The 25506-nt window shown below is 34.3% G+C and overlaps 1 protein-coding gene across 3 annotated transcripts in view; it reads left to right on the forward strand.

Annotated features, from left to right (window-relative positions):
• LOC128682174 (uncharacterized protein) overlaps positions 1-25506 on the forward strand; it is a 189243-nt gene that overhangs the window by 115063 nt on the left and 48674 nt on the right. For 2 of the 3 annotated variants that reach the window (XM_053766753.1, XM_053766755.1), the window contains one exon: positions 1447-1482. In XM_053766753.1, the coding sequence (XP_053622728.1) occupies positions 1447-1482 (36 nt within the window). Of the gene's footprint in view, positions 1-1446; positions 1483-12076; positions 12540-25506 lie in introns of all 3 variants that reach the window. The other variant, XM_053766754.1, reaches the window with a different exon arrangement.

Consider the following 25506-nt stretch of genomic DNA (forward strand, 5'->3'; position numbering starts at 1 on the left):
TTTGTTATAAAATATAGTATCGTTCAGTTAGTATCCCATAACACAAGTCTCGAACTTACTTTGAGGCTAGCTCAATCTGTGTGATTAGTCCTAATATATTTATTTATTTATTTATGTAGCTTAACTATATTATTATTGTTATTTTTTTAATATTTTTTAAAAGAATGGCTACGATAAACCCTGACTAAAATACTAACTAATGACCTTTACATCATACTAGCTTTCGCCCGCGGCTCCGCCCGCTTGAAATTCCAACGGCAGCCGTCATTTTTGCAGGATGAAATGGTCCTATATCCTAAATTTCAAGAAGATCGCTTGAGATTAAGCGTGAAGGGGTAAGAAACAAACTTACTTTCGCGTTTATAACATTAGTTGGTATAACTGCTTAGATACTTTTGTGAATTCACTCAGAGGACACACAAATATGTCAACTACGTGCGTGCGTTGCTCTTGTTCACTCTCAACAAAATTGTCTGAGGAGAAATTTGGAACATGCGCAACGTACGCCATCGTGCTGTAGCATACGATAATAATATTCATATACTAATATTATAAATGCGAAAGTCTGTCTGTATGTTCCGCTTTCACGGCGAAACCGCTTGACCGATTTTGATGACATCTTGTAAGTATGCATGTAATTAAAGATCTCATTTCAAACATAGGCAGTAGCCTATGCTTTTTGCAAAAATCAACCCCTAAATGACTCCGCTATCGCAGAGTAAGTCACGCGGGCGAAGCCGCCGGCAAAAGCTAGTACAAAATAAACAAAAAACACATATTTCGCATCTACTAGCTACAAAAGTAATTTCAATAAATAAATAAATAAATAAATAAATAAATAAATAAATAAATAAATAAATAAATAAATAAATAAATAAATAAATAAATAAATAAATAAATAAATAAATAAATAAATAAATAAATAAATAAATAAATAAATAAATAAATAAATACATAAATAAAAAAATAAATAAAAAAATAAATAAATAAATAAATAAATAAATAAATAAATAAATAAATAAATAAATAAATAAATAAATAAATAAATAAATAAATAAATAAATAAATATATTAGGACCTATATTCGACAGCAGCGCGGAACTCTGGCCGAGATCTCGTAGTCGATCTGTACCTCGTAGAGTCTGCCGTAGCGTGCGTCGTAGCCGATAGAAACGCGTAATTCGGTTACGGCGTAGCGCAATACGCAGTATTACTAAAAACAATTATATTTTAAATGATTCATTCGCTTTGGTTTTCAAACTCGGTGTGAGTTTTAAAAACTAAATGGTATAGGGACGTTAAATCTAAGGCAGGGTACAGGTAGAAAAAAATACTCAATCAAAAAGAACTTCCTTCCTTTTATTGCATAGGTTATAGTTAATACTCGAGTATTATTATAATTCCATTGTATATATATATATATATATATTGTTTCTCTTGTTTCAGATTGCTGTCCTGTGCTAAAAGGGAACAAGGAATCAGGTCTATATCCAACTTATGGACGAACATTCATTATTACTTAAATCGTCTATGTAGACAATGGTGTCTACCGTTAATTTTTCTCTTTCCCCAATTAATGATATAAAAACTATATCAAAAATTAATATAATTAACCCCCGACTCCTTAATTTTGGCATCATTTTTGACAGTTTCTGCTGAACACACACTTTCAAACATAGACAAGAACACTCTCGATGGAATTTTCTTCCAAATAAAAACGAACTAGATCAAAATCGGTTTAGCCGTTTAGCTGCTACGATGCCACGGACAGACATACACAGACAAGTAAAACTTATAAATCTCTCTCCTGTAGTCGGAGTTTAACAAGTATTTATGGTAAAATAAAAGAAGCTCATCTATTTCATTTCATTCGGGGCTGTGAAGCCAAGATTCGACTGTTTTTTACGGCCCTACTAAACGTCAACTCTCCTTTGGACTGCTATTGTTGACAAACAGCAACCAAGTATCACAGAGTCGCCTCACACATCGTATGAGATAAGGAGCTACACTCACTATAGTGCTATACTAAACAACCGATCCTGTGGGTCTATTTTAGGGCGGAAGTTCACTTAGTTTTGTACCGATACATTTTATTGCAAAATAACATTTTTCATTCAGGAATACGCTGTATGTCAAAATATTTTCCATGTTTTTTCAAAAGGATCGTTCACAAACGAATCGTTTGAAACGCGTGTAGGCTGTTTGGATGCCACACGATGTGTAAACTAAACGTGAGGCGCTATCTACCGCACACTAGCGCCACCATCCCGTTTTTTACAATTCCTTATGTTTTTTAACGAAAAATAAAACATGATCTTGACATATTATGCCACACTTAAATAATTTTATGAGTATTACAGTTTTCCATTACACAATGTAGTCAAAGTTGACTAAATCGATAAACGGTGGCCACCAAAATCCGTTTAGTGAACTGTGACCACATTATTTTATAGAAAACTATAATCTACGTAAATTCTTTATGTAGCGTCGCATAATCTGTAATTATATTTATTATAGTTTTGCTTAGAAATATATGTAACTAGATGTTGCCCGGGGCTTCGCTCCCGTGGAAATTTTGAGATTAATATAGCCTATAGCAATCTTGGATAATGTACCTTTCTGATGGTGAAATAATTTTTGAAATCGGTTCGGTAGTTTCGGAGATTACCCGCCTCAAACATACAAACTCACAAACGCTTATCTCTTTATTATATGATGGCGCTACTCTAGTGTATGGGAACATATCGCCATAAGAGAGATTAATCGGAATAGTTGAAGTGGAAGAATTTGATTGAACCATTTTTATTTACATGCTTTTATATCCCTATGTTTGTCTGTCTGTAATCGAATCTTGCAAGTAAAAAAAGTTTCACCCATTTTTTTTATATGGCAGGTTTTTATGTCTTTACCCGGGAAACACAGGATTGTATGACATTTTACCACAGATATTAAGAACATTGAAAATGTTCTTGTATCTGTGCATTTAACAAATTTTAGTTACACAAGTGAGAGGGCCCTGTAGCCCTAGTACCTAGTTATTTATGCGGCTTAAATAGCGTTAGCTACACCCTTTATCAATTGTACACAGATAATATAATAATACATTCAATTTGACATTAGTACAATTTTACATATGATGTAATTAATGTCGGCAAAGACTCATCAACAAACTGACAGTTGACAGCTGTCAGGGGAAATAATCGGTACCCATGGATTTAGTAAGTACTTCATAGTAACTATTAATAGGGAGTATCATTGCACATTTATCCCGCCAGAGTACAGCACTCTATCTAAGGTACACAAAAGCTTTGCCGCCTCTTGCTATGTTGGTTAAAAACGTTTATTTTAGAATACTTTATTAATCCTTTCATTATGTAAGCATTCGTTTGTGAAAATATACAACAATGTAGCATATTCGGGTGCCGAAATATTGGTAAAAATCGTTTTCCATAAGATAAAAAAAACTTCGAAAACTATGGACTACGCCTCACGCTGTAGAATTTTCCGCCAGTAAACAGTCGAAAAGAAGCTCGAAACACTCCACACGTGAAGACTTATTAAAATATGGACTTCATACAGGTAAGATCTTCAGTCAAAATCAAGTTTATGACCACAGTTTATATGACCACAGTTGACCAGATAATGGAGAACATAACCTAAAATAGTGTTATTATTTTCAGGATAATCCACTAAATCCTTCCTTTTTCCTTTAAACTCGCAACACGATTGCGTAGAAGGTATTTTTGGTCGTAAATCTGCAACAATATTGAAAATTGCCGATTTTTATCTCCATTGGCAATGTTTGTGTACCTTAGTTGTACCAGTAGCGCCATCTGCGCTGAGCTTTGCGTAATATGCCCTATTCCATGGTAAAAATAAGTAAGCTAACTGCTATGATAATAAGACGTTATTTTTTTATTTATATTAGATAATATAAATAAATAAATAACGTGGAAAAGAAAAGAGCATGGTTGAGTCAAGCGCGATAAGCGATTTACTCAATCCACGAAACCTGTCAAATTCTGTCACCGCCGTAAAAGTTTGAGACGCGACCTCGTGTTTGCAACACAAAAGTTGAGTCCACAACTAGCAGACGCGTCCCCCGACGACTGTCTATTTGAAAATTTCATTACACGGCCGTTGCTAATTAGAATTCTAGGGATGCGACTTAATTTATCGACAAATACTCAAAATCGGTACATTTACAATATCGAGATTTTGTGGCATGTGGTCCAAGTCAAGTCATTTGTTCAGAAATTATACCTTCACAGGCACATTCTCGTCAATTTTTATGTTATACAGTAGTAATTTCTCGAAAAAGCTACAACCTAATGGCATTTCGAAAGACCATCATATAAACAGTATCGGTCACTATCATGCCAGAAAGACCTACCATGATTGTTCCTTACCTACGATTACTACCTAGAATATTAATATCCTTACGAAGTGATAAAAAGCCTTAACAGCCAAGTAGTAACAATATCATTCTCAAACAAGGTTAATCTATCATCTACCTAAGAAATATTTTTTTTTCGTTTTTTCCTTATAGAATATAGTATCGTTGACTTAGTATCACATAAAACAAGAGTCTAACTCACTTTAGGGCTAACTCATCTGTGTGTTTTGTCCCTACATATTTTTTTAAACAGTGCAACAGACTCTCAATATTACCTAATTAAAATAAAACGAATGAAAATTTTAAAATGTCGAATACGAATATTGTTAAAATTCTCTAATTGATTCCCAATCGAATATTGAAATAAACATCATTTACTGCCTGCGGCGTGTCAGCGTGTTGGCACGAGCTCCAATTTTATCGTATTGTACAAGCTTTTATTTTGTTTCACTTGTCCCGTCTGTCTGTCGATGTGCCTGTAATCAAATCATCCAAGTAAAAGAACTTCGCTTCGTCACACAGACAATATATTTGAAACTTGCGGCGCTGTATATGTGTTATTTCAAGTTAAATTCTATCCCTGTACCGCTTATTACGCGCATGTGCCTCTTATACTTTGGACTTTTCGGTGATCTTATGGCTAGGTGACCACGGGTCGTTGTAACACAGACCGAAACGTCCCAAGTATAGAAGGTACGTGCGCCTCGTGCGCCTTAATAGGTACCCGTAAATAATGAAACGCGAAAGTTTGAAATTATTTAAACTTACTTACTTTTTCTTTAAATTTTTCGCCGCGAACTTGAATTTCGCGAACACAATATTTTTTTACAAAATTGTGAATATTTCAAAAACGACTTCACCGATTTTGTTGCCCCTCGAATTTAAAAATTCTATTGGCAGATCCTACGTACCTTTTAAATATCATCAAAATCGGACCAACGCAACGGTTCGAAAGTTATCGCGTTACAAACAACACACATACATACAAAAAACGTATTTTTGCCCCAAGTAGAATTGTAGACCTCGCTCGTTTTGCTGATGCATTATAACTTGTCGAATTAAAAATGTTAAATTTATTTTTGCAATCTATCGATATCGATATAATTACTTAGCTACATCACTAGGGATGACGGTTGTCCCCGTCAAATTTACTAATGAATGTTTGTTCTATGCCCAAATCTCTTATTTAATAAGGAAAACAATATTAAGTAACCTTTCCTACTCGCCTGTTACGCGGCTGTAACGCCCCGAAACCCAGAGTCCATTGTCTAAGATAATACCGTTATATTTTCAACTTTCTCAGTGTGAGAATATGGAACAAACTTAATATGCATCAATCTATTTGCTCCCGGAAGGGAGATTTTTATTAAATTATAGAGAATCTATGAGAAACGGCCAACTATCAAACAAAATCCTTACATTTTCCTTATGAAAAGTTATGAGAGCGATATTTTATTCAGGGGCGAGGGAAAATCGTCCTTTTTGCATTAAATATAACGTTTTATTTCGCATGAAGAGTATGATATATAGGGAAATCAAGTTTCTTTTTGTTTGAAGGTAGCGAAGTGAATATATTGTGTTGTGTTAAATATAATGGTGTTGACTTCACCGTGTCAATAGAGCGTGTTCCCAGTTCTTCCTCAGCCGTGGAGCGTTGGAGCCCAGAGGCCACTTTCCTATATGTCTCCCTCCAGTTTGCACGATCGTCAGCATTCTTAGTTGTTCACACAACATAAAATTTATCGTAAAAGTATCGTTAATGTATCGATTTCGTCTATTTTAAAAATTTTAAAAATATAATTTATTTCTTTAGCAGTGGAGGCTCCCGCCCTAGAATAAGACCACTATACAGGGTTATTTTTTGGTTCATTAACAACCACCTATACACACCTTTCTGATGTCATAAAAAACAACTTTTGTTTTACGACTATTGGAAATTGGAATATTTTTTTTTTACTTTCTCATACAAATTGGTCGATCAGGTGATCGGATTTGTGAACAACAAAAGTTGTTTTGTAAAAAAATGTTTTAACCTCTATTAGTCCCATAAAGTTCCCTCATAATATTTTTTCTTTAATATCTCCTATGTACATTCATAGTCCCATAGCTAGATATATAGATTATAAATTCTAAAGATCCAATTTAATTTGTTTCTTTTTTTTATTACGAAATAATTTCCGTGAATCCGAAATATAAAACAAACACAATGTCTGTCCGTCTTCATAATGGAAAACAAACGTATGTAACCAAAAAATATTACGGTTAATGAAAAATCAACATATTATTATTACAGAATTCAGGAACACAGACATTTATAATTATAGATACGGCGCGACCATTTTAAAAATTCACTCGATGATTCATAACTCGCTGCTCATTTCGCGTTCAAAAACCCACGCGAACCCACCCGTGGGCTCGAAATACGCCCCACATATTGCTGAAAAGACACAAGTCTTTTTTGAGTCAAGTATGATTGTGCGTATACATCATACATTTTTAATTACGCCAAAACACAAAATGGGGCTATCAGTACCTATTACTGATAAAATGTGCATAGACAAAACATAAAACATCTAAATTTATTCAAAAAATATATAAAATTGGTTATAATACTTAAAGTGTGCCACCTGACTACGCTTCATAGTAAAGATTGGTTCACTGCAGCGGTTCACGCAAAGTCGATTTTCATTGATAAATTCTGGCAATTCTTTTTTATTTATTTTTTTTTTTTGCTTATGCCGGGGTCATTGCACGCGAGAGAACACGATAAACTATGAATTGGAATAATTGCAGTTTCAAACTACGTCCATAAATTCATTGATATTTTGGGATAAACGCAAACCTCAATAACTTTGGTGATAAACGATAATATTAAATTTTGACTACTCACATGTATTAATAGGTAAAGACCCTATTAAGCCTTTTAATTTTTTGGGATAATTAAAAATTTATGGTGTAATATAGCATAAAATAATTATACCGAAAGACGACGTTCATTGAAAAGTTAGCTCTAAGGCGTCCGTTTTATAATTTATATTGACAATACAGCTGACAGTGAGAGCTCCGCAATTTTTTTGTCAATATAAAGTATGTCAATAACAGAAATTCCCTGTAGCTAGTCTAGAAGCGGTGGTGGTGTAATGGTTAAAACGCCCGCCTATGGTTTGAAAGGTCCCAGGTTCGAATCCTACTCGTGCCACATGAGTTTGTATACCAATCTGACTCATGTATAGTAGTTTTCTATTTAGAAGACAGGAACAGAAACAACAAATGTAGCAACCCTATTTAGAAGACAGGGACAGAAACAACTAATGTGGCAACCCTATTTAGAAGACAGGAACAGAAACAACAAATGTGGCAACCCTATTTAGAAGACAGGGACAGAAACAACAAATATAGCAGCCCTATTTAGAAGACAGGGACAGAAACAACAAATGTGGCAACCCTATTTAGAAGACAGGGACAGAAACAACTAATGTAGCAGCCCTATTTTCGCCTCGACCATTTCAACACGTCAAAGAGAATCCGTGAACACAAAGAATGAGTAAACTGCGCCACTTTTTCATTTTCCTCATATTTTTTTAAAAGCTTTTATTCGCTCGCTTGTCCTGTCTAGTTTTTTATTAAATCTGCAAATTTGAATTTAACGACCTCGGTGGCGCAGGGGTAAAGTACTTGCCTTTGAACCGAGAGGTCCTGGGTTCGATCCCCGGTCGGGTCTCTAGTATAGTAAGAAAGTCGCTTCCCGCTGTCTGTTCCTATGTATGCTTGGATCTTTAAAACTACGCAACGGATTTTGTTGCGGGGTTTTTAGATAGAATTTAAATATTGATTCCTAAGGAACATTTATTTATATGTAAGATGCATAATATTGCACCCGTGCGAAGCCAGGGCGGGTCTCTAGTTTTATTATGTGCAATAAAGTTGTTTTTAAACAAACAAAACATTTTGTCATCGACTTAAAAAGATCTAAGCCAATTCGGGCTACATTTAATTATCCCTTATCCAGCCCTTACCCTGCTGCGCTGTATTCAGGGGCCCCGAATATTGTCAGACTGAATGGGCAGAGTTTGTCAGTTTATTGTGCGTCCCTAGTCCGCTTTTTAATGGGGGTAGAGGAATGCGTACTATGGAACTTGGGGGGCGGTACGGTCAGCATAAATCAAATCCCAACTAATACTACTAATATTGTAAATGCTAAAGTTTGTGAGAATGTATGTTTGTTACTTTTTCACGCAAAATCTACTGGACCGATTGTTATGAAATGAAATGGTACACGTGTAGAATATAACCTGTAATAACACATAGGGTACTTTTTCTCCCGAATTTCCCACGGGAACGAAGCCGCTATTATTATAACTTGCGAAAGTAAGTTTGTTGTTACCTCTTCACGCCCTATCTACTCAACGAATCTTCTTGAAATTTTGCATACATGTAGTTTGAAGTGTGGAGAAGAACATAGGATACCATTCATCCAGGAAAAATAACTGTTCCCGTGGGAAATTTAAGATGACTTATGAATGTTGCATTATCTTTACGCCTTTTATTTAAAAGTGTCAAAACAGATGGACGTATCGTAATGACGAGCTCGGTGGCGCAGTGGTAAAGTTCTTGCCACTGATCCGAGAGGTCCCGGGTTCGATCCCCGATAGGGTCATGATGGAAAATGATCTTTTTCTGATTGATATATATGTATATGTTATAAAATATAGTATCGTTGAGTTATTATCCCATAACACAAGTCTCGAACTTACTTTGGGGCTAGCTCAATCTGTGTGATTTAAAAAATAAATAAATAAAATAAATAAATTTGTCCTTATATATTTATTTATCGTATCAAGGTTCCATGTTTAGTTTTAGAAAATTAATCAAATTAAGTTTTAGAAAAGCCAACTATCTAAATCTATATGAATATATATCGCACAATAAAATTCTCCATCTAAAATTGTCAAAATATTTTTATTTATGTTTTCGGCTTAGAAAGGAGAGAAATCAATAAATAAGTTTTTACAAAAATGTCATTTTCGCCACAATCTTTCATTGTCGTCAGTAAGATTTTGTGGCATTTTACGCCTGACAAAAAACCCATGTCCGTGCTGTACACCATTGAGGAGTTCCCTCGTTGTGAGCTGATTCTGGATGCATCAGGTCATGTTTATAATAATAACGCATTGTCATGGAAACCGAAGCGACGTGGCGAAATTTCACCTCTGTAGGGCAACTGGAAGCAGGAGAAATCTAACTTGCAAGATTTGATTTTTGATAAATATATATGAAAAATAGTATATGATGATGGCGCTAGTTTGCGGTTAGATTTAATGCCAGCTCAACACTGTCGCCGAACTCGGACACACGCCGACGCGAATGCGTGAACATTGCGTACATAGTATGAGTGCTTTTATTTACCGCAATGAAACACCAGCAATGTACATCGAATCCGGAAAAATTTTACGAACTGTTCAAATGTTTCTGCCGACCGTACCTAGCCCTGGTAAAAGGGTACATGTATATACACATTAATGCTTATTCGTCGTTGTGTACTCTCCGAGTAAATATTTAAATTTATTTGTGTCTCATTAATATGGGTTTGTGTACTGTGTTTCGGTTGCGGAATTACTCGAAATATCTTTTTTCTGTTGGAGCCATGCCTCATTGCTCCGTTGCGCGCCGTCGTCCTCCGTCACTTTGATATATCCGTCGACGGAGAAATTGTATGTAGATTTGACGTGCTCCCAGTCAAAACCTGTAAGGATTATATATCAATAAAATAAAATGTTTTTCCATCACGAATCGAACCAAGTACCTCTCAGTCAAAAGTTGCAAGTCCCAAACCACTTGCCCGTGGCCCACGAAATAAGAAAACTTTCCAAAAACAAAAGAGAGATCTAAGGATCGCTCAAAGTAGGTTAATAGCGCAAGCGCAAAGGAAAATAATAAAATAAAAAAAAAAACAGTTAAACCTATGCAAATGTCTGCCGAAGTTCTGAACTAGTTGGATTTCCCGAAGGATCCTTGAGTTTCAAAGAATGCTCTTTGGTGTTCAAGTGTGTAGGTGTTTAGTTAAATAAATTTTTGCTGCTAGCCCGTAGCTTGGCGCAATTTGCAGAATGTTTTTGAAGTCAAAACTTGTTTAGCGGCGTCGTGCACTTTTTGTGATGGGTGAAAAATGTTAAACTCGCGTCAGGACACGTGATCCTGATCGAAAATTCGTAAGACGTCAAAAATGCACAACGTTAATATTCAAGTTTTCACTTCTGCCGGCGCTCGCGGAGTGCGACACGTTTTTTATGTATATTCATTCGGGGGTTATTAATAAACAGATTATGGAACACGAAAATTTTTAAATTAACTTAAAAAATAATCTTTTCACAAACATGCCATTTTTGAAACAAACTTTTATTAACTTTGAACCCCTGTTTACCACCTTAGAGGATGAATTTTGAAAAATCCTTTTTTAGTAACATATAAGGAACCTATTTGACTAGACTCAGCGATTTGGGCTGTGAATTGATATATACAGATGTCAGTCAGTCAATTAGTGTCTTATTTTATATACTTATTAGCTGCGCCCCGGGGCTTCGCTCCCGTGAGAATTTCGGGATAAAAAGTACCCTATGTGTTAATCCAGGTTATATTCTACCCATGTACCAAATTTTATAACAATCCGTCCAGTAGATTTTGCGTGAAAATGTAACAAACATACACACACACACACACACACACATAAATCCCACAAATTTTCACATTTATAATATTAATAAATATAAATTAACAACGCGGGAAAATTGTGTAAACGCTGTTAAATTATATTTTAAAACACAGCTTTGTTTTATAGCGAAATAAGTTTTTGAATAATTAACTAATAACAAATCAACATTCCTGCTCGGCGGCCATTTTGTTGATTACAGTTTAAGCACTCGAGCGTTTAATTTGACAGCTGATTCTAACGAGATGATTAGCTTTGAACAGCCTTTGTGCATAATAAATTATATTAAATATTGTTTTATGTAGCTACTGCTTAAAGAAAAGCTTTAGGTTAAAGCCTATCGTACTTATTACCAAGTAGTTTGTAGCTTTGATGATTATAATATCATTAATAATGTATGTGAAGGTGAAACTTAGAAAACTAATTTTCTAAATAATCTTTGTAGTTTGAAGACTTTCTTTGATGAAATTAAAAAACATCTTCTTTATAATTTTTGTAAAAATAATATAATAAACGACATACCTATACCATTTTGTAATCAACTAGATGTTGCCCGGGGCTTCGCTCACGTGAGAATTTTGAGATAAAATATAGCATATAGTAAATCGGATAATGTACCTTTCTAATGGTGGAAGAATTTTTGAAATCGATTTGATTGAAGTAGTTTCGGAGATTACCCGCCTCAAACATATAAACTCACAAACGCTTACCTCTTTATAATAATAGTAAAGTAATAAATCAATAAAAGTAATCAAATAAATTCATAAAATTTCGATGCATAGAAGGTCACAATTCTGCTAATAAAGTCAGTCGCGTTTTGATTTCGATAAGAAAAAAAACTGAAAACATTATAAGCGAGCAAGACTTTGTCGGCCCCGCTGACTGATTTTATTAAAAATCAGTAAACTAGGTAATAGGCAATGCTTACAAAATCTAATTTCTCTTTGATTCACATTATTTTTCCCATTTTTCAGACGCATTCTAGACTTAGACTAACAAAAAAAAAAAACAACAAAAAAAAAACGCAGAGAGGAAATATGCCACCGCATCCAAAACGGAAAAGTGATCGTGCAATGTAAAAACACCAAATAGATTATATACAAAACTTATTATATATATATATTAAAAAAAAAACTTATACATCAAATTTAGTTTCGAACTTTGCGTGTGTGTTCCTTTCCGAAGTTATGTGTTAAGTGTGAGTGAGATAGAAGATAAGTGGGGGGGAGGTGTTGAAAAACATGTTAGCAATGTCTACCCTCATGATGCCGGCAGCGACGATGACAACGATGACGAATGCTGGACCGATACCAGTGGCTGCCGCGACTAAATTGGAGCCGAAACTCCTGCAGCTGCCCCACCCAGCTCTTATGCAACAGATGCCGCAACAGCCCCCGCATCACCATCAGCAACACCAGCACACTAATATTAAACTTGGTGAGTTTAGATCATAATGCTTACAAGCGTCTATTTAACTTGCAACATATTATATATTAATAGTATAACAGAAATGTCAGAAAATACTTTCAATGTAGTATAATATAGTATTTGTTCGCCGCGAACTCGGACCTCGCGAACACCCGTAAATGTTTGATGAGTTTTTACAAAATTGTGAATATTTCGAAAACGACTTAAACTAATTTGTTCTACCATGAAATTGAAAATTCTATTGATATAGAGATCCTGCATATATTTTAAATTTCATCAAAGTCAGACCAACGGTTCGAAAGTTATCGCGTTACAAACATACAAAAAATATATTTTTGTCCCAAGTTGATTTGTAGACCTAGAATATACAAATATACAGTGCGTAATCATACCAAATGCGCCTTTTACGACACAACAACGCATTATCCGTCTCTCTTTAGTGAGAGAGAGAGAAAGAGATATGCTGCGGATTATGTTTTAATATAATATTTTTTTTATTAATAAATACGATCAATTCAAATAACGAGCTATGTTTAGCGACCCGTCCTGGATACAAAACTTTATGAATAAAATATTCCTTAGGAATCACACTAACTATTGATGAAAACCGCATGAAAATCCGTGCAGCAGTTTTTGAGTTTATAAAACAAAGCTATTGTATAAAGAGGGTAAGCGTTTGTGAGTTTGTATATTTGAGGCGGGTAATCTGCGAAACCGCCGAACCGATTTCAAAAATTCTTTCACCATTAGAAAGGTACATCATCCAAGATTGCTATATGCTATATTTTATGTCAAAATTCCCACGGGAGCGAATCCGCGGGCAACATCTAGCGATATGTAAGGATAAATAAGTAAGAATATACTAACGCTTCGTATTGTACTAAGTTTGTATATGGGAATGATCCGCCAGCCCCTTCAGCTACCGGTTAACAGGTCAAGCTGAGAGACCGCGATAATCGGTTATATCGATCTCACAGATGTACCTAATAGGGTGTTTCAAACCCTGCTGGCCACAAAGTAATGTGTGTCTTCCTTACATTCTTATCTATATATCTAGATGTTGATGTAGAAATATATGTGCTTGGTTTATTATTTTTTCTTGATAAGTTTGTGTACTTAATGTTGCCCGGGGCTTCGCTCCCGTGGGAATTTTGACATAAAATATAGCCTATAGCAATCTTGGATGATGTACCTTTCTAATGGTGAAAGAATTTTTGAAATCGGTTCGGTGATTTCGGAGATTACCCGCCTCAAATATACAAACTCACAAACGCTTCCCTCTACATGTATACTGTTATTATAAAGAGGTAAGTGAGTTTGTATGTTTGGGGCGAAACTATCGAACCGATTTCAAAAATTTAAAAACATATACATTACAAAATTTCAAGAAAAACACTATACAAGATTGACTATTACAAAGTAGCGGATTGCGTACAAATAAATAAACCTTACAAGTTAATGAGATTTCTCAGTTTTTGTTTTTTATCCGTGCCATTTTAGATTGAATGTTGTTAGCAATTTCCGCATAGCGAGCGAAAAATTGGCTGGTGTTTATAAAGACGCCATGTTTATTTTTATGTGCACCTCTAACGCCATCTATTATCATGAACAAGGAAGCTTGCGCCGTTTCGCGCGCTAAACGACTATAAAACAATCATTTATGATATTATTTACCTGTTATGACGCCACATATAAAGGCTGTTACATTTTTATGGCCGAAGGGATGTGTGTATTATAGTGTCTGTTTCGTACATCTCTTGTTTTTATTTGATTTTTTTTTTAAATACCAGATGGCATAATTTATTTTGGAATATAGAACTTTGCAACTTTTCTCCTGTGAGAATTGAGAGTTTCAAATTCGTGTACTGGTGCAAGGACTCGGCTGCATTGCTGCGCTGCGTCGACGTAGCACGTTGTTTTCCGTAGAGGTATTAAGTCCTTTGAGATATTTACTACAAACTAGTAATATTATTATAATGGTAGGGCTTTTTATCGCATAAACTATTTTGTCCTATTGTTCTTTGGCATAATGATTTTGGCATAAGTACAATATTTAGGCGTAATAGGTCTAAGGCATAATTGATTTTTGGTATACGGATAAATCTGGGGTGATTATCTTTTAGGTTGGGTTAGGTTAGTTATGGTTCAAATTGTTATGCGTAAACCATTATGCGTAAGTACGTTATGCTTAAAAATCATTATGCCATGGTTACGAGAAAAGAGAATATTTTCTTATTTTGTAATCGGTTACAAAATACAGTTACATTGGCGTCCGAAAGAGTTTAACATTGACGTGCGTCGATTTACGTGGAATATACTCTATATATTTCTGCGTTGAACCTTCGACGTACGTCAATTGACTTAAACTATTCACAAAAGGACGAATACTAGAGTAGCATAACCTATAACTTTAACTTCAGCTAACACATAGTAATCGACAAAGAACAGCGCGGGAAAAAGCGATACTTGACAGTTGACAGACAATTTGACATTGACATGACATGCAGGTTGTTTTCTTTTTTTTAATTACGTATTATTTTATGAAAAATAATGTAACGAATGAAAGGCTTGAAACGAGAAATGTATAGTATCTATTAATCTAAAATCCAATGGAAACAGTAGTAAACCTTATATTCAATATATATATCATATAAACTACATATTCCGATAGAGTGTAACAATACCAGTGGCTCTTGTAAGGGACAAGTGACACTCCACCATAGAGAAATAGTGCGATTGCGTGTAAATAACAGCTCCTTGTCACTCTATACACTATTCTTTATGGTTGGCTGACCAAGTTGTACATAAAAAGTTGAAACATACTTTAAGCTATATGTTTTGTCTCTTTCTGTAAATTTCGAATATTATAAAGTGCGATAGTGACAAAACATATTTTATATTTTAACTTTTTTATGAATGAAGGGGCAAGAAAACTTTACAATAATAATATTATTCATTTTTTAAGGTTTCAGTGACCCATATTTTTTTTTGTATTTGGTGTGCACTGAAATACGGTCTTAAGAAGTTTTGAAGCAAACCAAACCAAACCAATTGAATATAAGGTATCTTCAACATATCAGGTACATTGTTATATTAATATTTTATATGATAATTTTATTCGACATGTCTACATAATCAGTTATAGTTTTAAACGCTGCAGTAAGGCATATTTTCATGATTTATGTATACGGTAACTACTTTTAATATATTGTATTAAAATTTGTGTCCATTACAATTATTAGACTTGTAACTGATTTTATACTTATCAGAAGTTATAGTAAATGTAATATTGTTTGGAATAACTTAGCTTAAACGAAATCTATACATAATTATAATATCATCAATTTAATAACATAAATAAATCTATCAGACTATAAATTATCATAATGATCCTAAATATATCGATTTTACCAAGATTATACATATTTTTACAACTATATTACGCAAAGCTCAGCGCAGATGGCGCTACTGCTACAACTGAAATACACAAACATTGCCAATGGAGGTAAAAAGCGCCAATTCTCAATATTGTTGCAGATTTACGACCAAACATACCTTCTACGCAATCGTGGTGAGAGTTAAAGGAAATACTCCCTAATAGTCCTTATTACTTATTTGTACCAAATTTCGTCAAAATTGGAATTTAGAAGTGAAAGCATAACAGACAAACTTAACCGTTAATGATAAACTAGCGATCCGTCCCTGTTACGTTCCGAAACCATCCTCAGGAATCACATTATGTATTGGTGAAAACCGTACAAAAATCCGTCCTGTAGTTTTTTACTTTATCACGTCCATACAGACAGACGCGGCTTCTTGTTATAATATGTAAGGATTTATATTATCTCGGGAAAGAAGAGGAAATTCTATGATTAAAATCTCAGGTTAAATCTGTAATTATATGATGAAATATCTCTGTAATAATTACTAAATATTTAATTTCGAAATCGTGAGCATAGTTAACCAAAATATAAATTAAGTTCTAATATTAGATTCTAGAGAATTAATTTCTCGCATTACTAAACATGATACTCAAAATTGTTTACGATTACAGTGTTTAAAATAATATTATAATTAAAACTTTTGACGCACACGCTCACACGCACACATTTTAAACAATACATCTAAACAATTTATAGGGTTCAACCGAGTGTAATTTTAGATTTTAAATGAAGTCGTTTTGTTCTGTAGGTTTTGGAATCTATTTTAGACACCACTCTCTCATAATACAAGTTAATTACCTTTGTGCGATGTAGTAATTATGTTTTCTGCTAAGTGAAATAAACAATTATTTTAATAATTAAGAGAATGGAGAAATATATAGGGCACCTTTCATGCCGGAAAAAACTATTGTTCCCGTGGAATATGCGAAAAACCTGTATTCTATTATAGATGGCGCTAAATGCTAATAAAAATATACTTTGCAATAAATCACTAGATGGCGCTGTATGTATTCTAAATGCGCTATGGATATTTTATTCCAACTATCCCATTTTAATACGAAGACAAAATTTTGCAACAACTTTTATTATGAAGTCATCACCATAAATGTAATATTGAATGTATCTGTCGAAGAAACATATCTTTCTTTGCGGACATTTTAGTACGAAGATCATTTTAGAAGTTGTGACGTCACTTGTTCGTGTGTCATTTTGTACAGAGCGTTTGGACGAGTCGAAAAATGTGTGATTTTATTTTAGCCGTATCTTCGAAAGCATTGTGATTATCACATAATTTTTTTCACTGGTGTTTCTATTAATACAGACTGTGTAGAATAAGAAATGTGTGGCTTTATAATGACATCAAGAAGTCAGATGGTATGCATAGTTTAACATCTTCGAGTCTAAACATATTAGATTTAAAATCAAATCAAAATCAAATCATTTATTCAGAAATTAGGCCTTCACAGGCACTTTTTCACGTCATATTCTAAATTAAATGATGTTTACCAAAGCTACAAACTACTAGCATTTCGGAACGACCACTGCTGAGAAGAAATGCCGAAACTCATACAAACAGTGTGGGTGTATTTTTGAATCCCATCTTCCCATAGGAGTTTCACGTTTATATTCCTCGGGTGTTATATATTATTATAGACTAAAACTAGATGTTACCCGCGACTTCGCCCCCTAAAATTTTCCATGAGAACAGTAATTTTTCCGGTAAGAAAAGTACCCATGTCCTGTATCATACTTCAAACTACATGTATGCAAAATGAAAAAGAAAAAAAACAACACATGATTTTGAAGTTTAGTGGCCTGCAAAGCTTGGTATACTCTTCGTAGAAGAATTTTCTCCTAATCTAATACCCACTAATATTATAAATGCGAAAGTTTGTGAGGACGTGTGTGTGTATGTTTGTTACACTTTCACGCAAAATCTACAGGACGGATTGTTATGAAATTTGGTACACGGGTACATTATAACCTGGAATAACACATAGGGTAATTTTTATCGCGAATTTCTCACCGGAGCGAAGCGCCGGGGCGCAGCTAGTAATACATGAAGTTGTTTCATAATTTTATATTTTTAAAATTGACTGTCATACCAACTTTAAATCTTCGTATAATAATTCAGCTGCATTGTTATAGTCTATGAATTATCATAATAATCTTAAATATATCTATTTTATCTAGATTATTAGCGGCCAGTCCCGGCTTTGCTCGAATTAAACCATAATAAATTATACACAAATCTTTCTCAAGAATCACATTAACTATGTAAATCTATTGGGTAGTTTTAAAGATTTAAGCATAGTACATAGGAACAAACAGACAGCGAGAAGCGACTTAGTTTTAAACTATGTAATGACACGAATTTTTTACAATATGGTAGTTGACAAGGTCAGAGAATTGTAAAAAATATGTATAACATAGATAAAGATATATTTAGGATCATTATGATAATTCATAGACTGTAACAATGCAGCTGGATCTAAATACCAAGATTTAAACTTGGTTGGAAAGTCCGTTTTCAAAAAGTATGAAATTATAAAAACAAATTTAACTATCATAAAAAAACATATATTTTATAATAACTTTTATTAAGAAGTCATCACCATAAACGTAATATTTAATGTAGCTGTCGAACAAACATATCTTCCTTCGCGAACATGTTAGCACGTCGTGACGTCACTTGTTCGTGTCATTCAGTATGGAGCGTTCGGACGAGTCCGAAAATGTGTGATTTTGTTTTTGTCATATCTTCGGAAGCATTGTCATTATCACAGTAATATTTTCACTGGTGTTTCTATAATATGCCCTTCATATTCCGTTTTTATAATATGGGCCCTTCTATAAAATGCTTCTATAATATGGGCCTTCAAATAATCATCAATACAAAAATTTGACAAACTAACCTATTCTCTGACCTTATTGTCTTACATTTTAAGGAATATGTAAAAATATCGCAAATAATATGTACAGTATTCGTGCTAAGGCTATTAAAATTAATCGTTTAGTCGACGCGTAAGACTTCCAAGAGAGGATGGAGTGGATAAGGCTCTGTCTACACCGTGCGGATACAGATGTGGCTCGTATGAAAAATACCACTTGACTGGCAGCGGTCAGAGTTAGTGGTGTGAGAGGACCTTACAAATTTCACGTGCGGTCCATGTGACAAGAGACTGGATTTATTTTAGTTTCCGTGCACGCATTTTTGAATTATTTGTTTTTTGGTGATCCATACATACTTTCTTACACTGTACTTGCGTTATTATATATATATATATTTCTTTTTTACTTTCAAACTAATATTATTCAATGTCTCTAAAAGGAAAGAGCATTTGAAAATATTAAATAAAGACGACTTTATAGTAATTTTAAAAACGTCACAAATATTCTTTATTCTTACATAGTAATATTTCGCCACTTATCCCATTTAATGAAAATTTTGTGCGGAACCATTAGCTTTTTTGTCGATAACGTACTTGATTCATAAGAATTTTTGCAAATTTCTTTATATTGGTAATTACTTTTCTTCTAAACCTTAGTTTAGGATTTCTAGCCAAATTTGACAACATTTCATACCCATACTCCTGTAACAGCCAAGAACTTTTCTTATATAGGTGTTTTACCATAGCTTGCACAATAAATGACTTTTGCAAGATAAGTAGGCTTATATTAAATTCAAATTCAAATCATTTATTCAGAAATTAGACCTTCACAGACTTTTTCACGTCAATTTTTATATTAAATAGTTATTTCTCACAAGCTACAAACTACTGGCATTTCGGAACGACCACTATCACTATGAAAGTACATTATGTACATAGTCAAAAAGTATATAAAAACTGGTTATGATTATGATCAGAGTGCTGATTAAATATATATTTATATATATATATATATATATATATATTTATATTTAATCAGCACGAATTATGATCGATGTGAAACACAATTAAATTTACACAGAAATATATGAGAAACGAGATGACCAGTTCCCTCTGGCAGCACCCGTTTACGAGTTGACGCTTGGGTCAGCCATCGCGTAGCTCAACCATAATAGAGGTAACGACCCGGCCCACGACGCCACCACCAGTGTAACAATGCATTTGTAAGCAGACATACAATAGCCATGGCTTTCCTGTGTCTAGTATAAGACTTATAGCAATATAAGCTGCTTTTTCTCAGGCCAGTTTGATAGTTGGGACACTCTGTTATCCTCTAACTCATGCTGTGCGACTAGGAAATTAAAATTTTTTTCAACAACATTTAATCCCAAAATTCCCACGAGTGCATAGCTCCACGGCACGGATAATAGACTTTGGATAAATTTAATCGCTATCTCTCATGATTCCCGCCATCTCTTGTTATTTAAACCAACTGTGACGTAAAAGGATCGCCTAACGAACCGAGAGCAGGTTGATGCTACAATTTACATATATACAGGCGGTTGCATATTTTGTCGGCAAATTAATTTTGTATACAGCGTGTTTATGAAGTTGTCTTGTAATTAAACTTGGAATTTGGAAGTTGCTCAGTTTTCTTGCACAGAGCCCCGTGTGTCGACTTGTTAATTTTAAGTCTTTTCGCGAACTCATAAAACGACATTAATCTTTAAAACAGTCAATCAGTGATAATCAAGGTTATTGTAATCATAAAAGTTTGCATGCCAATTTATGACTAGCGCTGCGCCCCGGGGTTTCGCTCCCGTGGTAATTTCGGGATAAACAGTACCCTATGTGTTATTCTAGGTTATATTCTACCCGTGTATCAAATTTCATAACAATCCGCCCAATAGATTTTGCGTGAAAGAGTAACTAACATACATACACACATACGACTACATCCTTGGATCACAAGCTTTTATTTAACTTGCAATAAGTTCGGTTGGAATCTTGTAAATCAATTTTGAAGAAGGCATCTTCAATCGATTGAGCTGAAATTTTATATATACGTTTAGTTTGAATGACGATGCATTTATATGAGCCCGACCTTTGATGGTATACTCAGGATCGACTGCCAATGAGGGAACTCCTCAATGGATTTCTGCAAAGACATAATTATTTTATCACTGACGAGAATAAAAGCATATGGCAAGAATATATTTGAAATAAATATTTTTAAAAGAAAATGTGCGTACAGCTATACATATATTTTTAACTAGATGTTGCCCGGGGCTTCGCTCCCGTGGGAATTTTGAGATAAAATATAGCCTATAGCAATCGTGGATAATGTACCTTTCTAATGGTTAAAGAATTTTTGAAATCGGTTCAGTAGTTTCGGAGATTACCCGCCTCAAACATTACTCACAAACTCACAATCGCTTACCTCTTTATAATAATAGTTTAGATAATTCCAGAACACATATACACACATTTTGTAACATGATATAACCTAAAAATCTTATTTTTTGTCAAACAAAAGTTCCAACATAAAATAATACATCCGACATTTCCTTAAAAACAAGTTGATGCGTTAAATGAAAAATTCAGAACAGCCTGTAGCTGTACCGTCGAAATTGTTTGGCTACGAATCCATCGGAATATCGACCTTATGTATATAGTGTTAGGGTCGATTGTGATTTGGGCCGGCCTCCACGAATTTTGCTCAATTGTCCACAATCATTTTAGTGATGGGAAAACGTGTAATGCTCGAATCAGGAGTCGATATCGTGACTTGATAGCTCGAATTATACATAATAAAAGTTACTTACAAGATAATCTTAAAATTAAAAACGTAAGTCAAACAAACTATTATAACATTAGTTCACTTAGCTATTATATAATATGATCCAATTTTTTATCGACAATTTAGAAGAAAACGCTGTGGTATAAAGTTTGTCGTACCGCTTCTTTTTCACCTCCGCTTTGGAAGTCGGCAAAAGGCTTAGTTTTAAGTATTTCTTTTTAATCAGTCTAATAATTTAGTCAGAAATTAGACCTTCACAGGCACTATATCGCGTCAAATTTTACATTATATAGTAATTTCTGAAAATGCTTCAAACGAATGATATCAATAAGTTATGTATGTATATCGTAAGTTTTAAGTTTTTGCGGAAAAAGTCATTTCAACGCTTGACAAAAAAAATCATATCGCTGCAGTAGAAGACCGGAAAAGGTGAAATTCAATAAAGCTTGTAAAAAGTATCGATAGACTTATCACTCCCAACACTAATGGCTTGAATCTCGACCCGTATCAGACTCGTCTCGCTCACAACACTATTTCCTCGCTTTAGAAGCGAAATTTGTGCGTCGATATTTTTAAATTGGCGATACACCATTTTATACTTTACTAGAACCGTGTAAGGTCGATTTTTGAACGCACCGTTCGATTTATTTCGGATACAAAATGTGAAACTCGGCGTAAATGTGTTATGAGGTGAATGACCTGTTTAGCCATGTTCGTTTAAAGTTAGTTATGTTTATTCTTTTCTAAACATCATATTTTTAGTGTTTATGTACCTGACCCTCCGTTTTTTCTCCATCTTCTCTCCCGTATCATCTCCGAGTGTTCCCGGTTACATTCCGGGCTGTGACGCCGCGAAGCCAGGAATGGTGACGACCTCTGTGGAGGCCCCGGGTTAGAGCCCAGGAAAATGGAAAGAAAATGGAAAATAATATTTATCGGATCCACCTGGGTTTTGGATGTTTATCTATATATGTATTTGTTATAAAATATAGTATCGTTGAGTTAGTATCCTATAATACAAGTCTCGAACTTACTTTGGGGCCAACTCAATCAGTGTGATTTGGCATTTCGAAAAAAATATTTGATTTAACTTAATGTGAAATAGAATATGTTCTCTCAAAATAATTTGAAGCAACGAAACTTACTTATATACCATTCAAAATATACCTACCATAATACTAGATTTTCCAAATCTAAACCACAAGAAAAAATCCCGATACTTACAGCGATAAACAACGAACGTATTAAGTTTCCCATGCCTGTAAAAAGAAACAATAAAATTCCACTTTCAAATCTTGTAAACGACCAATCAGCTGATTATTTCCGAATCCGCCATTTTCTAAATTTAAAAAGAGTCACAAGCGATGCTCGTAAAATTTTATTTGCGCGGGAAGTTTTATGTTTGGAATAAGATTGGTATAAGCCTATATTGAAGTAATCTTCATGAAAGTCGAGAGGCTTTGGCATGTTCAAACTGAGCCAACGCTAGTCTTCAGCCGCCAAACAACAATATTTGAATCGATATTTCGATTCAACAGATGTTGAACTAAAAGCATAAAAAATTAAGGCATAATGTAACACAGCATACTGTACTATGGCATAATAAATAAATAAAAATTATTTTTAAACATAACGTTTTACGCATAACAATTTGAACCATAATTAATCTAACCTGACCCAACGTAAAAGTTAATTATGCCACATTTACCCGTTTGCCAAAAATCAATCATGCCTTAAAGCTATTATGCCAAAATATTGTAGGTATGCCAAAATCGTTATGCCAAAGAACAATAGAACAAAAAAGTTTATGAAATAAAAAGTGGCCTCCGGTAATATAACAGGTTCTAAAATTATGAAACGTCAGTTAAAGTTATTACATAGGTCGTCTGCATGAGTACCTCACTCAGCTATCAGCCGTCAAACAGCACTGCTTGCATTGTTGTGTTCCGGCTTGAAGGGTGAGAGAGACGGGGTGGTCACAGGGTACTGTGGGAAAACATGCTCAGCCACAATGTCGATTCAAAAATCCACTCCCGAATGACTAGTGGGGGTGAAACTTTATATGAAAATCGTTTGTTCCACTTTCGCAGAGAAATTCACGCGAGCGTATCCGCGGGCAAAAGCCTTAGCAAGTATATAATGTTTCTCATAAAACTACAAACTGCTGGCATTTGACAAATGAAAAGTGAATAACAAATTATTTTATTGTAGTTATTTTATATTATTATTGTGTTAAACTTGAAGCGGTGGCGGTGTAATGGTTAAGACGCCCGCCTGTGAACCGAAAGGTCCCAGGTTTGAATCCTACTAGTGCCACATGAGTTTGTATACCAATCTGACTCATGTATAGTCGTTTTCATCGACCACCACTTGCTTCCGGTGAAGGAAAACATCGCGAGGAAACCTGCACACCGGTTGATTCTTATTAACTTGTGTGTGAAATGGAGAAGGCAAAAATGAAACAACTTTCTTGGCATTATTAATAGTGCTAAGAATGTTGTTGTGTGTGCTTCAATCCACGTAATGACCACGACCCTCAGCGATGAGGAATACGACTATGAAGATTTGTGTTAAACTAGCGGCGCGTCCCGGCTTCGCTCGGGTAAAACCATAATAAATTATACACCCGCATCAAAATCCGTTGCGTAGTTTCAAAGATCTAAGCATGCATAGGGACAGACGGCGGGAAGCGACTTTATTTTAATGCGTAATGGTGCTTTACTTGCCACTTGATTCTCCAAAAATGCTCGTCCCATGTGACTTGGATTTAGTTTGAGTCATATATTTAAAGAATGTAACGCGTACGCATATAAATATTTGTATAGTTACGAACGCCGATTTTTTTTTACGATCTCGTAAATGAGACACACTTTTGCCAAAAAAAAAATCTGCATATCGATGGAATCAAGAATACAGTTGTCAATTTTAAATCAAAATTTTTATTTAACAAATTAAAATTCTCTGGGTCTTATCCAAGTGGGTAAATAGTATCATGTATATATACTGTGCTGATTATAATATATATATATATATATATATTATATATTATAATCAGCACTCGGATCACAATCATAACCTATTTTGATATACTTTTTGACTATGTACATTTATATATTATTAGAAAAAAAACATTGTAAAACAATAATGGCCAGAAGGGCTTCTGGCATGATAGGGACCAACACTGTTCAAATGAGTTTCTTTTGGCATTTCTTCTCAGCAGCGATAGTTCCGAAATGCCAGTAGTTGGTAGCTTGTTAGAAATAACTATAAATATTAAAATTGACGAGAAAAAGTACCTGTGAAGGTCTAATTTGTAACATGCAAATCTATAATAGATATTTCACATCATTTTAGGTAGGTTAGGTTTAAAGAACTTTATTCTCATAAAGAAATTACATTCCACTTAAAATGAGATGAGTAGGGTACATTAAAAATATTTACAAATCACAAATTAATTATATGGTACTGGTCGCGATTATTAACCCATAAATACATAAACTTTTCATCAAAGTCCCGAATCCAGATACGTGATAAATTAAACGCGTTTTCCCCCTAACGTTTGCAAGATACCAATCCCAATTTTATTTCGTATCGTTGTTCGACAACCCTACATAGCGTTCTTTATTCGAATTAGCCGACAGCGAGGAGATTTAAAAAATCACGTTCGATTTACGAAATTACCCGACTTTTTGACATGAGATTCTCTCCTATGAGTTTTTTTATCTGTGATCAGCGATGCGTAGATAAAAAAAAAATTAGAAGGACCAAGGCTGTATAGCGTTGGATTCCAATGCGGATTGAAAAAAAGCAGTTAAGTCAATGAGATTTTTTCGTTATTTGCT

The sequence above is a fragment of the Plodia interpunctella genome, chromosome 29 (genome assembly GCF_027563975.2).
Source record: "Plodia interpunctella isolate USDA-ARS_2022_Savannah chromosome 29, ilPloInte3.2, whole genome shotgun sequence".
Classification (NCBI taxonomy): Eukaryota; Metazoa; Arthropoda; class Insecta; order Lepidoptera; family Pyralidae; genus Plodia; species Plodia interpunctella.